Source organism: Pezoporus flaviventris, unplaced genomic scaffold (assembly GCF_033815535.1).
Source record: "Pezoporus flaviventris isolate CSIRO_AGI_PZ_B2104156 unplaced genomic scaffold, CSIRO_AGI_Pfla_v1 ptg000215l, whole genome shotgun sequence".
Lineage (NCBI taxonomy): Eukaryota > Metazoa > Chordata > Aves > Psittaciformes > Psittacidae > Pezoporus > Pezoporus flaviventris.
Window position 1 is genome coordinate 536,953 of NW_026892763.1, and position 16,039 is coordinate 552,991.

Genomic DNA, 16,039 nt, shown 5'->3' on the forward strand with positions numbered 1-16,039 from the left:
CATATGTTCTGCCTTTTTTTAATAACTGCTGAGTGCATTTTAGTTCATTTTTCTGAGTTTTTATAGTGAATTTAGCTCTGGTGAAATACGTGTCTGAATATTTGGGGAACTTTAGTGTCTGGTTGCCTTTTTTTGCATGAAACTAAATGGGATGAGGAAGCCAGGCTTCCTTAGGTGGGTGTTTTGTGTATGTGATTTTTCACTGTGGTGGTGGCTCTCTTAGTGGAATTGAGCAGTGATATTTATTTCAGCAGAGCAGGGGACGTGCCAGAGGAGCTGGATAAAGTCTTCATGGTTTGGCCAATCTTTGTTCTTTCCTCTGTCAGTTACTGTGAATTGAGGCACTGATAGTTTGCAAAAAGAACAGTTCTTGCCTGGGATCTGACCCAAGTCCCAACCACTTATTTCAGTAACACTGTCAACCATCAGATGGGAATGTGCCCTAAGCTGCATTTGCAGGCCTTGCTAAGTAGTGAGTAACTTACTCATCTAGGATCTTCACATTCTCCTAAACAGACGCTGAAATCCAACACGCTGACCAGTCAACAAACTATATAGGTTTATTTTGCTTGTCCAGAAGCAGGGCTTTGCATTTTGAGGGCTTTGCTGTGTGAATAATTCCTGTGGTTACTCCTCTGTTTGCTTCTAGGTGTCTGCGACGAGCAGCAAACCACCAGCAAAGGGCAACATAATGAACAACTTCTTTGGAAAAGCTGCCATGAGTAAGTGCTTTAGAACGTGTATCTGTTTGCAGAAACTGGAGTTTGAAAGCTAAAAATCCTGAGGGATAGTGGAATTACAGCTTTCTTTTTAAAGCTGAGTAGCAATTAAAGATAACCAGTGTGTGAGCAGCAGGTTGAAGGAGGTGATCCTGTCTCTCTGCTCTGCTCTGCTGAGCCCCTACTTGCAGCACCGTGTGCAGTTCTGTTGTCCTCAACATCAGAAGGACATGGAGCTGTTGGAGCAAATCCAGAGGAGGCCACGAGGATGCTCAGGGGCTGGAGCAGCTCCTGTATGGAGCCAGGCTGAGAACGTTGGGGCTGTTGAGCCTGGAGAAGAGAAGCTGTGTGGAGACCTCAGAGCAGCTTCCAGTGTGTGAAGGGGGCTACAAGGATGCTGGGGAGGGACTCTTCATTAGGGACTACAGTGATAGGACAAGGGGTGACGGGTTCAAACTGAAACAGGGGAAATTCAGGTTAGATATAAGGAAGAAGTTCTTTATTAGGAGGGTGCTGAGGCACTGGCCCCAGGGTGCCCAGAGAAGTTGTGAATGCTCCATCTCTGGCAGTGTTCAAGGCCATGTTGGACAGAGCCTTGGGTGCCATGGTTTAGTGTGAGGTGTCCCTGCCCGTGGCAGGTGGTTGGAACTGGATAATCTCAAAGTTCTTTCCAACCTAAACCATTCCATGATTCTATGATTTCAGGTGTGTTGTTACACAGCTATGATGGGAGGCATAAAGAGAAAGGAGCGCAACTCTTCCTTCCCGCCCTTGCCCAGTCAAACTTGTTGGATTTTCTTTATATCCCTTCTTTCCTTACAGCTTTCCATACTATTCTTCTGCTCTTTTGGCCTCAGAGGGGTTAATACTTTTGCCTGCAGCTCTTAAGGCAAAAATTAAAGAGTTTTAAGTGGAATTTTTCAGACAAAAAGCTTGCTGGATGCAGATCAATGGAAATGACATATTTGTGCAGCCTAACCCAGGAAGGCTTTTTCTGTGTGTGTGTGCAGAAGAAATCTGATTTAAAGTGAGTACTTCTGGCTGGAAGATTAGCTCTTGGCCCAGTGTTTGCCAAGACCTGTTATACAGGGCGCGTTAATGACGCTTGCTTTTCATCACAGACCACTGAGGAGTCTAGAGTTAGATGGAGGGTTAACTTCTTGCCTCAAAACTGAGGGTAAAATTGAAGAGTGGCCTTCCCTTTGAGCAGGGGTTCAGACTAGGTGGCCTCTGGAGCTACTTTCTGACTTAAATGATCCAAGTCTGAAGCAAATACCTTTTAAATAGACATTGGAAAAGGACTGTAGGACTTTGAAGAAAGATGCCCTTATAACAAGTACAAAAGGATTCAAAGAAGAGTTACTGGGAGGGAGTAAACAGCCAAGTTCACTTTCTAACAGCCCTCTGTCAGAGGTTGCAGGGTACAGTTCCAGCCCTGAACACACAAGACGCAGTACTGTTGGGCATCATTGAGTTCCTGTTTTATGTGGCTGAGGGAGCTGAGGACACAGTTACTACAATGAACTCAAGTAAATTCTTAAGGTCTAAGAAGAGCCCTGAACCAGAGTTCAGATGCTGGAACCCCAGCAGACTGCATGGTAAAGAAGACCCAGTGGTGATGGAGAAAGCTTTGTGAATGCATTCCCATGATTTCCAATGGGGTTCACTTTATGGAGCCCTGTCAGGGAGTGCTTCAAGGAAACTTGAGGTGGCTGCAGGGAAGGAGCAAACAGAGTAGAACTGGAAATTCTGATGTGTTTAGAAGAGAGAGGGTGATTCCAGGAGTAAGATTTATTCCCTGCGTGTAGTATGTCTGTCCTGGCATCAGAGATTTCACCCTTGCCAGAAAGTCCTGAGATAACAATAACTGGGTCCTTCAGCTTTCTGCTGTTGATCATAAATAAGAGAGCTGTCAGTCAAGCTCTGCTCCATAAGATATTTTCCCTTGCTCAATGAAGCAGGCGGCCTGGTTTCCAAGCAGTATCAGAAAGGCATTGGCATGAAGTCTCAGCCCTCTCAGCAGCCTCTGTTCTTACTAAGAACGTGGTTGATCTCCTTATTAAATACTTTTTCTTTGCTGGACATCTTGTGCTTTGGGTGCTGCAGGTTTCTGACGTGCCTGTTCTTTGTTTCTGGTGGGGTAGAGCTGCTGAGTGAAGCTCACAGACTGCCATCAGGTGCTGGTGTGCTGACAGCACCACCTATGAGGTGGATAAATATAGTATTTTGCTGTCTGCTCCCCCCTGCTATCTCTTTTGTGGTATTAGATTAAGCCTTTTGAAGCTGAATTGTCCTTATAGGCAGAAGAGGACGTTTCTTAATCACATTGGGGTTAGTGTAGAACAAGAAGCCATGGCTCTTACTGACAATACTATGTTATGTTACTGACAAGACTCTGATGTTATACAGGATGGGGACTGCACACACCTCTCCTTGCTATTCATCAGTCCAGATTCTCCAGTTTCCAGCCACTTTTGTGCTTGACTGAAGCTCTAATTTAGAAGAGAGCAACTGCTTATGGATCAGTTGCTCCCTTCTAAATCCTGGATGTGGCGTTATGCTAAAGAGGATGTCTAGAAGAGGGGCTCCCAAGCCTTCTGCAGTGCCTCAGGTCCTGGTGATTGTCAGGGCTTCTGCCTCTTAGCCCTCTTGTACAGAGTTTAACTGCTATGGCACACTTGGTTTTCTTAGGTTGTGCTGTCAGGAACAGCAGAACCAAGCTGGTAAATGGTTTTCTTTATCCCATCCTTTGTTGTCAGTCAAACTGAATGCCCAGTGTTCTTCTTGTAATGGCTTGTCCACAGATAAACTCAAAGTCAGCTCTGTGCCTGAGCAGCCAAAGGAAGAGAAGGAAGTCATCACGCCTTCGGTTCCTGAAGCAGCACCAGAGTCATCCCTTAATACTGTTGTAGAGAAGCCTGGGAAGAAAACAGAACCTGCTAGAAATCAACAGAAGGACAAAAAAAGGTGGGTGACACCTCTCAGGATCCCTAAAGTCTGTTAACCCACTTGTTGATGGCTGCATGGAGCTGGCTGGTCACACAGTGCTGGCTCACCTCCTGTTTCCAGCTTCTAAATTGCATTAAACCAGGCTAAGATTGTCTCCCTTAGAATCCTCTCCTAATATTTCTTTTCCATTTAGTGCTGTAGATGCCTTGGGGCCATTTGTGCCGTTGCACATGGAAGGGGCACGGTCCAGGTAGTATTCAGTGGTGGCTTTCCATGAGGCAACCTCACGCTGTGAGGAGAGTTAACATAGACCTTGCAGGCAATCTGGGGGGGCTGGCAGGAGCACCTGTACTGCAGGGAAGGTAGTATATTCCCAAACTTATATGTACACAGCTTCCAGCACACAAAGTTCTGCTTGTTGATTTCCATAGCTCATGTAGTGCTGCTTTCAATGTCGCTGGTTTACTTTGGGCTGAGACTCCAAGTCAATTTGAAGTTGAGCCCTTTGTGTTTCATCCAACCCAAACTGAGAGAGACAAAAAATCATTACAGGCTGATGGCTCTCTGGTGGCCTATGAGTAATTAATTGGTGGTCTTGATCTGTTTCTAACTAAATAGGTAAGCACACCACCACCCAGCCCACCATCACAGCTAGTGCTCACTGGACTTCTTATTGCTAGTCTTAGTCAAGAAGCCAAGGGCCTGGAAAGCTGCGTGTTGGCAGTGGGATGTTGGGAAGGCCACTTGGGCTGTCCCAGCTCTAGGAGGCTACGTGGGCCTTTAGCCTCCAGGCTTGTTAGTCTGACACGTCTCGCCAACATTCAAAAGAAAGAAGCTCTTTTATTTCTCCAGTAGTCTTTAAAAATGGCTCCAGGATTCTGAGACACTACCTCATAGTCAGTCAGTGGCAAGCAGGCTGTCAAAAGAGCTTCTGAGAGATGCTGTTGGGGACATTAGTGTTTGGGAGCCTGAGCTATAAGAGACAAGATCAGAAAGGCTCTTTTGCCAGGGTGCTGTGGCCAAGCTAGGTGAGGTACTGGGCAAAACATGGGGCTAAAGAAATCCTTCTTGTTTTGGAGAACTGGGTATGGGTATGGGTGAGAGGCTTAAAAATGCTCCTGCACCTCTGCTTGATTGTATAGGTGAGTATTCTTCAGTGTGTGTGACGGTTTTAAGAGGTAGAGAGGTATTTGATGTCCTTGCTAGCAGTACTTCTGTCAGACACGTGCTCATCTAAACACACGTGATGCTTTGATGCACACGCAAGGGATAACACATTCATTCCTCTTTTTCCTTTCTTGTTATAGCAGTAAAATGAAGAGGGTGGACAAGTCGGATAATGAGGAAGAAAGAGAACCTGAAAATGTAAAGAAGAAAAGGAAGCGAATCAAACAGCTTCAGTCTGACAGCAGTGATGAGGAAGGTAAAAAAGATACAGAAACAACCAGGCATGGAGGTCAGGGGGCTGATTTTGACAGTATTTCTATCTAAATAGTAATAGTAATCTTTGACAGTATTACTATCTAAAGTGTTGGTTAGTGATTGAGGACTTGTAGTTTAGAGGACTGAAGGGTTTATAAGTCTTTAGGCCTTAGAGGATTGCCATTTCAAGGACTAAAGACCGTGCAAATGGCTGTAGCTTGAGCTGTCTGTTTATCTTGCCCTGCAAGCACTTGGGCATAGAGTTGAGATGCTGCAGTCATTCAGTCTTTGTTTTAGCTTAGCTCAGATCTGGCTGTCTCCTCACCAAGTGTGCTGCCAGTCACGCTGACGTGTGGGAAGGAGATTCTCAAATCTCTTGTGAAAGAGAGCGCGCCTTCCAGAGCTGTAGGACTGGTCATAACCAGTTTATCTGGTGAATAAACACTCACAAAGTGACCTCCCCCCTTCCCAGGGTCATTTTTAGTATCTTTATTCTGTCTGTTTATAGAAATGGGTTGGAAGAGAGCATTGGAAGTGAGGCATCCAAAAAAGCAAGATAATAGAGAAACTGGAGGCAAAGCAGTTGAGCCATATCCGATGCGACTCCGCGTCTCCTCGGTGGCTCTTGGCTTTGAGAGGAGAAGGGTGCCCAGAACGTCGCAAGATTTGGGTTTATAATGAGGAACAGCAGGGCTGGATTCCAAAGAATTTGGATAATTGAGGTGACAAATGCCGTTCAATACAGATAACTGGAAAAGAAGTTGGGATTGAGCTGGCGAGTATGTGTGAAATGGAGCAGTCATCCAGCAAACTGATCAGGAAAAGAATTTGGGGATCATTACAGGCAAATAATTGAAACCACCAGTTTGGTGTACAGCTTCCAGTCAAAAATAGGTGCAACATGAAATAGGTTGTGTTAGTGAGGAGGTGGCTCCAGCTGAAGCTGTTTGCTTATTCAGTGTGGCTACCAGATGAGAAACAACCCTGGAATGAAGAGAATCTGCAATACAAATTAGAGAGGTGAATACTGTTGGATGTCATAGCAGCCTCCATGCCACCTTAGGCCTATTTTCATGGGTTCTTTGCTGCCCAGCAGAATTTCAAGTGATCTCTGTCATCAGGCATCCATCACTGCTCGGGCTATCCCACAGGATGATAAATCTCTCGGGAAGCTGTTCTTCATGATTAGCCTTAATTTCATCACATTCCTGTGTGCAGCTCCTTGTTTGGCCATGAAAAAAAAAAGTATATATGCCCACACTCTTTGGTATTTATTTCTTTAAATGTTTGTAAGCTATTATCCAGTCTTTCCATTTACTCATCACTCAGCCTCCTGACAAGCTGTGGTGTTTAGCTCTGAAGAGGGAAGATTGAAATCAGCTCCTTTGGCCACTGAAAGCACCGCTTCTTGCTGGGCTGGAATCTCTCAGCTCGTTGGCTCTTCACTAACAGGAGTGGGCAGAAATGAGGCTGGTTTGGGTTGAAGGGATCTTAAAGCTCATCCAGCTCCAAGCCCTGCCACAGGCAGGGACCCCTTCCACTGGAGCAGGTTGCTCCAAGCCCCTGTGTCCAACCTGGCCTTGAACACTGCCAGGGATGGGGCAGCCACAGCTTCTCTGGGCACCCTGTGCCAGCGCCTCAGCACCCTCCCAGGGAAGAGCTTCTGCCTAAGAGCTCAGCTCAGTCTACCTAGTCTAATATAATAATACCTGATTCTAATCTTGAAGTGCAAAGGCTTCTTGGTTCAGTCTTCCTTGCTCTGCTGTGAGTTGGGGACCCTCTGCCTCCTGTGTTGATGGCAGTGGTCTGAGCACACAGTCTGCTTTACTTACCTATTTCTCTCTAGCTCCTGAGACTAAAAACAGTGCTCTATGACTGTTCTAAATTGAGGAGCTCTTTCTGTAGAACCCTAGAATCTCAGGTTGAAAGGCACCTACCTCAAGGATCATCTGGTCCAGCCTTTTAGGGCAAAGCATGACCTGCAGAGAATACTGCAAACTCCTGCTTGCTGCATATCCACTTTTGGATATTAGAGCTCTTGTCTCTTGTTGAATATTCACCTTTAGCATGTGCTGAATAGTTAATACCTTTGGATGTGGTGCCTTCTGCTTTAATATATTCCAAGGTATGCTCCAAAGTCTGTGTGTGTACTCCTACCTGAGTGCCTGCAGTAGGTCTGTTTAGGTGTTGTGCCTTGTTTCATTTGTGCTCTTAAGTGTGAGTTAACTGGATTTGCGATTAGAAGCCATCAGTCTGGTCCTCTAGTCAGGTTGGGAGCCCGTGTGTCTTAACTGTCCTCATTCAGAGTAGCTTTAGGCATTGAGAGCAGGACAAGTAAGGCCACTCACTCAGTCATCTGTTAAATTGGCTTTTGATTTACTCCTGTTTAACCCACTGGAGATGCAGGCAGAAGGTTTGACTTTCCATTTGGAGAGCTGCTCTTGCTCCTCCTGCATCATGCATAGTCCTCTTTGTTCTCTCCATTTTGTGGAGCTTTGTGTTGTGGATTAGAATTGGAAATGTATGCAAATTATAGTTTAGACATACAAATTTGTGTATTATTGATTAGCTTAGTGCTATTCCCTTTTAAAAGGGAAAGATGGGAATCAAGAGAGCTTCTCCGTTCTTCCTTTTCAAGCTAATGGCTATTTAAACCACCCTGACAAGGTCCATGTTCAGCCCTTTGGTTCTGCAGCTTGCCCTTCTAAATCCAGCTGGATGAAAGGAGATAGTTTTGAGTTCTTTGAAATACTCATACAGAATCCAAGCTGATAATATTCCATTCAGTATTCAAATACAAGGATGTAAGTAACAAATAATTAAATACATATATATATATATATATATATAGCAGCTGGGATTTAAGAGCTTTTATCCTTGGGAAGGTTGGAGCTGGTTTCTCCAGAGAGCAGGGTCAATTTTAATCAGCATCAATGAGGAAAATGGGGCCTGGAGTGACATTGTTCCATGCTGCATCCCAGTGGGAGCAGGGAGGAAGGCACCATATGCTGCACAGCATTTGGGAATCGCTGCCGGACAGGGCACGGTGCATCCACCACCTGCATAAACACCCCCCAGATGATCAAGGGGTAAGTTTTAAATATGCAAGATGCAATATGGGAAGCTGTACCCCCAGGGTGGGATCAAAGGCCAAGAGTGTGGCTGCTGCTGCTGCTAACCTGGCTGACCTCCACTGGAAGCAGAGGAGGAGGAGGAGAAGGAGGCATGGCCTTAGGCAGGGGTGCAGCTGCAGATAGGTGATGCTTGTCTACAGCCACTGCTGCGACTGAACTGTGTTCAGACAGGGCTCTACCTGGGAAACTACAAGTAAGAACCCTACCCTTTTTCAGGAAGATTTAGCCCCATTTTGTGGGTTTGAAACAACTGATGATCAAATGCTGCGAGGGCTGGAGCAGCTCTGCTCTGGAGCCAGGCTGAGAGAGCTGGGCTGGGGCAGCCTGGAGAAGAGAAGGCTCCTGAAGGGGAGACCTGAGAGCAGCTCCAGTGCCTGAAGGGGCTGCAGGAAAGCTGGAGAGGGGCTTGGGACAAGGGCCTGTAGGGCCAGGCCAAGGGGAATGGCTTTAACCTGCCCGAGGGGAGACTGAGCTGAGCTCTTAGGCAGAAGCTCTTCCCTGGGAGGGTGCTGAGGCGCTGGCACAGGGTGCCCAGAGAAGCTGTGGCTGCCCCATCCCTGGCAGTGTTCAAGGCCAGGTTGGACACAGGGGCTTGGAGCAAGCTGCTCTAGGGGAAGGGGTCCCTGCCCGTGGCAGGGGTTGGAGCTGGAGGAGCTTTAAGATCCCTTCAACCCAAACCAGTCCGGGATTCCATGATGTGAAGCACTGTATGGCTGTATTTATATCAGGGCAGGTCTTTTGCATCGTTCTATATTAGTCTGCTCTTTATATACTGAATGTAGCCCAAAATAAGCTCTTCTTACACGAGTGTCAGCACATTGTACCGAGTTGAATATACAGAGAGGGCATAAGGCACAATCCTCCCCATTTAAATGATTTTTCATTAAAAAGTTATATTGGTATGAGGGTGCCTTAGTCACTGCAGGTTGTTTTGCTTCCAGTGCCAGAATAAACTACACAAGTGTGTCCACAGAGGACAGGAGGGTTTGGCAGCTCCAGCTATACCAACACAGGCAGCGTTTCACAGTGTTGACAAGTGTTTTACAGCCACTTTGGAGGGTGATTTCAGTGGCACTGTAACCTCCACACTCGCTCTGTTTCGCAGAGCAGCAGCAGCAGCCCTAAAGCTTCTCACAGTTTTTTTTCCAGGCAGGGTCAGAGCAGGCTGAACAAAGCCAGGATTTACATCTTTGGGACATCCAATTGCCCAACTTGTATCCATTTCATGCAGCTGTTGCTGTTGAGTAAACTGTGGGCAGCAGCTAGAGGTTGACTCAGGAGTTAGCACATGTCAGAGGGCTGTGTTGGCTAGGAGAGGATAATAAAGGGATAGAGAAGCAGCTTGGTGGTAGTCCGAAACACTCTGACGTGGGGAGAAGGTGCCTTCTCCCTGCCAAAAGCTGGGGGTGCTTGTTTGAAGGAGGCTGAAAACAAAGCCTAAATCTGCCCCCAGTAAGCTGACACACTGCAGGTACCTTCAGCAGCCTCTGCTTGTGTGCAGCAAGCTGCTTTTCACCCCTTTTAGCCCTTCAAGCTGCTTTCAGATTGGTGTGGCTGGCTGAGCAGCAGGTTTGGTGCAGTGCAATATGTGCTCTTTCCAGCCTCCAGTTTCTGAGAGCCTGCTAAACAGGGGGAATTTTGAGTTCCCTGCAGCTCCTGGGCTGCAGTTCCTGCCTGCTCCAGCAGTTAACACCTTAGAGCTGATCCCTTGTTTGGTGTTTTATCCTCGCGCAGCTGCCAGCCCCAGCTCTCTGGAGCAAGGTGGAATACCGAGTCATGTTATCCCTCTCTGTTTGCATTTCTGTGCCTTGCTTACTGAAGTAGTTATGAGGCTGAGCCCTTGTTTGAAGAATGTCATTTATTATTTAGCCTTGGCAGCCAAGCACTGTTTCACTTGAGCCCTTCTTAACCTCTGAAGGTCACTTGGCCCTTTGCCTGGCCAACAGTCATAACTCTTAACACTGACCTAATCACTTGGGACAGCCACGGATCCAGAATTCCTGTTACAACAACGGGATGAATGCAGGGCTGCAGCCAGTGGAGCTGGGAGCAGAAGCCAAGCAGGCACCCTGACCTCCCATCCAGCCACATCGGTGCTGTGCTTAAGCAATAGGTCAGATGAGGAGTTTCTCCCCCCCCCCCCCCCATTCTTAGCTCTGCCCCACACTTGAGGACCTCCATGGCAGTGTTTCTCCCCTTGATTTGGAGAGGATTTCTTAAAGCCACTGTGCTGCATGGTGCAAGGTGCTGCTCCTTGCCCTGCACTGGTTTTGCTTTCCCATGAGGGCTCTGTCCCCCTGCCAGCCCCACAGAAGAATGACCCTGACTTTCCCCTTTATGAGCCTCACTAAGGCTCTGTTTGACGTTGCTGGTAGAAGCTCCAGACCTGGTTTTGCTCTTTATGAAGTGGCCTTGACTATTTCAGCCACTTTTGGCATTAAAATGATTCCACTCTGTCCTTGCACCCAGAGGAGAGCACAGCACAGATGACGGCACAGGAGAGAATGGGCTTAGTTTTTGGGGGTGGTTTGGTTGCCAACCAAAGGTTGAGGTGTCTCTTAGTGATCTTTTAGGATGGGTGATACTACTATTACACTTAATTCTTGGATTAAGGTAGTTCCAAGCTAATAGCATGGATTGTCTGGGGTGTGTAGCACCATCAATAACTGTTTTAGTGATGGGGGAGAGGTAGAGAAACTGAGGTCAACCAGTGATTGGGAATATGTAGCCTTAAACCCAGACTCCTTCAATCTCTAAACAAGTTCCAGTCCATCTTTTCAATGAGCAAGTGAAAAACATGGCTAAAACCTGCCAGTTTAAGGTTTCATTTGGAGGAATGGATTTTTGGCTTACCAAAATCCCAAATGCGCTTCTCCCATCCTATCCCACCCTCCTTCCTGTGGGAGCTGCAGCACATAGCACCGGGGGAGCCATCTGGCTGGGGGCTGACCACTCCAGACAACTTGTCCTGACTTGAATTAAACAAACCTGAGTGAGAACTTGTAAACCTTGATCTAAATATAAGTTACAAGCAATTGCTCAGAGTTAAATGATATTAGTTAAGACAGAGGGGTAGCATTAGCCCTGGGTGCTACCACAATGTTCATCTTCTTAGCAGGTATCCCACCACCTCCTACACCTGAGGAAGAGAAACCTCCATCTCCACCTCCCGTACCTACCCTAAAAACTGAACTGGAGCCTGCATCCACAGAGGTAAGAGCGTGTTAGTGATGAGCTTCTGGTTTGATCTCACTCGATGGGCATTACCCAGCCACTTTTAAGATGCTGAAGGGGAAGTCCTGTTTCCCTGTCAAGCCCATCACATCATCCTGCTTGAAAGAATACATCACATTCACCAGTTCACTCATTTTCTCGCTGTTGTTTAAACTCTGACTTTTCTGCTGTCATAAGCAGGTTTCTATTTTCTTCCCTTTTCCCCTCCTAACAGTTCTATGAATTGTGGCTCATATTTCAACACTTTTCCCTCTGAATCTTGGCCTTGGGAGCCAGGGCAGGGCCAGAAATGAAACCAGAGACTCTTGGTATCCAATCTTCTATCACAAGAAAGCTGCTGCCTAAGGGGGTGGGCTGGAATTGGCAAGAAGTTAACCTCTAAGCAGAGAAAATACACGTAGGTTTACTGAGGGTGCAACTGTGTCACATCAGTTGTGGTGTCTTGCACAGCTTGTTGCTTCCTCATTCCTCAGAGGTTTGATGGGACAACCCTGGTGCCACCTTCTCATGTAACTAAAACATGTTTCAAGCTGTCACATGGCTCAGAAGAGGAATGTGCCCCTATGCTGGCACAGGGGAAGGTTTAAGGTCTCATTTCATTTGTGTTTTCTCTCTGACATTTGTCCTGGTGGGATGGAGGGAGTTGTGGCATCATCAAAAGTGAGACTGGGATATCCAGGGAAGAGACAGGTTTAGTTCTCAGATCATGGTCAGCTTCATGAGGGGCACCATATTGCACACCCAGGGGTGAAGCTTTTTCTGATCTGTGCATGGGGATTTAACTCTTGGTATCTCACAATACCTCAATGTCCCTCAGGTTTCAGCTGGAGGGAGGAAGAGGAAACGGAAGCGTGTGCTGAAATCCAAGATGTTCATTGATGATGAAGAAGGCTGCATGGGTAAGCTCTCTTCTACACCACAGTGGAACTATACTGAAGATGTGCTGAAGGTGTTTAAAGGCCAGCCTCTCCCAGGCTCAGAAAGAGGTTCACAAAATCACTTTGCTGTTCCACTTCAACCTCATGCTGCAAGATCGAGATAACTGCCCTTTTGGTGAAGGCCTGCACAGGGAGTTATGGAGCTGGAGCTGAATCCTGACTCGTTGATTACCAAAAGCATATGTCAAAAAGAGTGTGAGCAGCAGTGGAGAGAGGAGATTCTCCCCCTCTGCTGCGCTCTGGGGAGACCCCCCCCGCAGTCCTGATCCAGCTCTGGGGCAGCAGCACAAGAGGGACGTGGAGCTGCTGGAGTGAGGCCAGAGGAGGCCACGGAGCTGGTGCTCTGTGTTCAAGGCCAGGTTGGACACAGGGGCTTGCAGCAAGCTGCTCCAGTGGAAGGGGTCCCTGGCCGTGGCAGGGGATGGAGCTGGAGGAGCTTTAAGGTCCTTTCCAACCCAAACCATTCCATGATTCACAGTTTTTCTTTCACTTCTCCCTTCCCTCCTGCCACCATAAGCACCTCCTTCATTTGCTCTCCAAAGCTACAAGCTGTTAAAGGTGATGCAGAGAGTGGTCCAAGTTTTGGGGTAGATTTTGGCTGTTATCAGTTTGGTTTGATGATTTTGAGTATTTTGGGGGGAGTGGGGTGGGTTTTATGTTTGGTTTTATTCTCTTCATTTGGGGATGCATCCAAAGCTGTGCAGCAGGCCTTGGTTATATGTTAATATAAACGTTAAGTATCCCAGATAAGGAATAAGTTGGAGCTTAAATCCTCAAGAGGGTTTCTGTTTCTGATAAGGACAGCTCTGCTTTCAGGAGGGGAGAGACCCTCTACATAAGTACTGAGAGCCAAAGGCTTTGAATTCCAGCCCCACTGGACCCTGCTTCCTCCTGTGAGCAGGGGAAAGCTGTGCATCACCCCTGCGCTTTCCTCCTCTGTGTCCTGACACTGAAGCAGAGCTGCAGGAGTTCAAAGTCTATTATTTAAAGGCTAAAAAACGTTAAGAAGGTGGAATGTGGTTTTGTCAGCTGAATCGTATGGGATGCTTCATGTTCTCCAGCCTTGCTGATGTCAGGGGAGCTCAGCCAGTCCTAGGAGAAGATCTGTTGCTGTCACACAGGTTTGTCATTGTGCATGAGCATAGAAAGGCACAGACTTGCTTGGCCCAGGTTTGGAGCTGCCTGGCCGTGAGTCAGCTTGTGTCTGTTTGCACCTATCTGTGTAGTTGTATCTTCTGTTTCCCATTAACTTTGTGTGTCTCCTTTAAAGAAACACTATGTTGGTAAGTGAAATCTCAAATCCTGGAGTTGTGTCCAAGAATTGGCCTTGCACAAAGCTATTGAGTGCCTTGGCTGGTTGTGTTATGGGGTGTTTTGCTCTCCCACCCCAGATAGAGCCATTAAAACACTTGGAAGGAAAATAGAAAGCATTATGTGAGGAGTGGAGTTGATCGAGCTCTGCATCCAGGGCTTGCAGGAATGAATGTTCCGGGTTCAGCTTCCAGCAAGGAGTGCTCTTCTCTTTCTTTCCAGCCTTTCACAAACATACCAGTGCTGGGAATATCGCCTGCCTTTCCCTTCTTCTCATTCCCAAGTTATTTAATAGCCTCTTGTGAAATCCAGGCCTTTAGTTTTACAGTCCTATCTACTACCATTATCTGAGAAGGGAAATGCAAGCCCCTGGTGTGCTTTGGGAGACAGATCCTCTGGGATAGAGGGGGTGGATGGAGCTGGGAAACTGAGGAAATGGGTAAGGAAGAGGGGCTGCTTTCCATACTAAATCCCTACCAGTCTCTTGCACAGAACTTGCTGTCTGGTTCTTGTCCAGTTTCTCTCCTCCCCTCCCTTTCCCACCCTTTCCATGCACAGGTCTAATCATTGGAAGGGTAAATACCTCGCAGATCTCTCAGGTTAAAGTAAATTGTTGTTATTCTTTGCAATATAGGGGGTTCTTTCCCCCCTCTCCCTGTTGTCTTCCTAAACAAGGACTAGGTTTTAAGAGATGTTAAATCCTAGCGTTAGGATTAGGCTGTACTTGAAATTTCTCCATGATTTTAAGAGCTCATTTTCACAACATCTGCAATAGCAAGGAATTGGTGTCAAAAAGCAAAACTAACTTAGGGATTAGCCCTGAGGGGAATTGAGCAATTAAAGTATCTGTGGGGTTAAGAACAGGACTTGTACCAAGTGGGACTCTTATCAGTCGAATGTCTGCCCTTAGTATATAGCAAAGGGGAACTGCTGAGAGTTAAGCTGCTGCATTTTCTACCTTGCACTTCCTAAAACTAGAAAGGATAGAATCACAGAATGGTTTGGGTTGGAAGGGACCTTAAAGCTCCTCCAGTTCCAACCCCTGCCATGGGCAGGGACCCCTTCCACTGGAGCAGCTTGCTCCAAGCCCCTGTGTCCAACCTGCCCTTGAACACTGCCAGGGATGGGGCAGCCACAGCTTCTCTGGGCACCCTGTGCCAGCGCCTCAGCACCCTCACAGGGAAGAGCTTCTGCCTAAGAGCTCAGCTCAGTCTCCCCTCTGGCAGGTTAAAGCCATTCCCCTTGGCCTGGCCCTACAGGCCCTTGTCCCAAGCCCCTCTCCAGCTTTCCTGCAGCCCCTTCAGGCACTGGAGCTGCTCTCAGGTCTCCCCTTCAGGAGCCTTCTCTTCTCCAGGCTGCCCCAGCCCAGCTCTCTCAGCCTGGCTCCAGAGCAGAGCTGCTCCAGCCCTCGTAGCATCTCCATGGCCTCCTCTGAGCTTGTTCCGATAGCTCCACATGCCTTTTGTATTGCTGCCCCCAGAGCTGAATGTAACAGCTGAAAGGCAGCATCTACATTTAAAAAGCAAGAAAATTGAGGTCCTACAATCCAGAAGCAGCTCCATGGACTTGTAAATTGAAATATGTATCTATGTATATTGTAGGTAAATCTGTCTTATGGCACCAGTTTAAGTTAAGAACTCGTGTAGTTTGAGTTACCACTGATTTAGTGAGTCTGGCTCTGAGCTGAGCATCAATATCTGTCTGCATGCCCGTATCTGCTGCAGATACAGAGTTGGACTTCAGCTGAGAGAGCAGTGAAAGAAAGTTGATCTAAACTGTGTTATCTTGCAATTGGAGGGGATTCAGTGCACGCATTTGGACTTAGCAGTGATTACTGACAGGGGTGACAGCCTGATAACTTTATAAAGCTCAGTAGTGGCCAGTGCAGTTAAAGCTGCTCACTGAAACCCCCTTGCCTCTGAAGAGGGGTTAGTTTGGGTTTCCAGTCCCTGTTTAAGCATCTGCTAGCACTGCCGTGCAGGGCTTCATACCATTCCTTTTCCCAGTCTCTGGTTACGTAGAAAACCTACTTTGATTTGATGCATTAATACAAGTGAAAGCCAGATTCCCAGAAGAAGGGAAGTTGGGACATCTGTTTAAAGAAATAGAGTTGCTAAAGAAAAATGGTTTGCTAGAGGAATCCCAGAGCACTGCTGGGAAAGCTGATACAACAACATTTACTAGTGTCTAACCATGGCTTTCATCAGCAGAGCTGACTCCACTTTAATATCCGTGAGCCTTGCTTTATATCCCTTAGCTTTCCATCCCTGGATGCTGACAGCGGTGAGCTGGCAATCCCCTTCAGAGCCCTTGATTTCACTCATGGGTTTGG

General features: G+C 47.1%; 1 protein-coding gene across 2 annotated transcripts in view; it reads left to right on the forward strand.

Moving 5' to 3' along the window:
* The window catches only part of POLD3 (DNA polymerase delta 3, accessory subunit), a 31,760-nt gene that overhangs the window by 13,785 nt on the left and 1,936 nt on the right, over nt 1-16,039 (forward strand). The window contains exons 7-11 of one of the 2 annotated variants that reach the window (XM_061442131.1): nt 650-722; nt 3,524-3,686; nt 4,979-5,091; nt 11,340-11,437; nt 12,276-12,357. In XM_061442131.1, coding sequence (XP_061298115.1) covers nt 650-722; nt 3,524-3,686; nt 4,979-5,091; nt 11,340-11,437; nt 12,276-12,357 — 529 coding nt within the window. The remainder of the gene's footprint in view (nt 1-649; nt 723-3,523; nt 3,687-4,978; nt 5,092-11,339; nt 11,438-12,275; nt 12,358-16,039) is intronic. The other variant, XM_061442132.1, reaches the window with a different exon arrangement.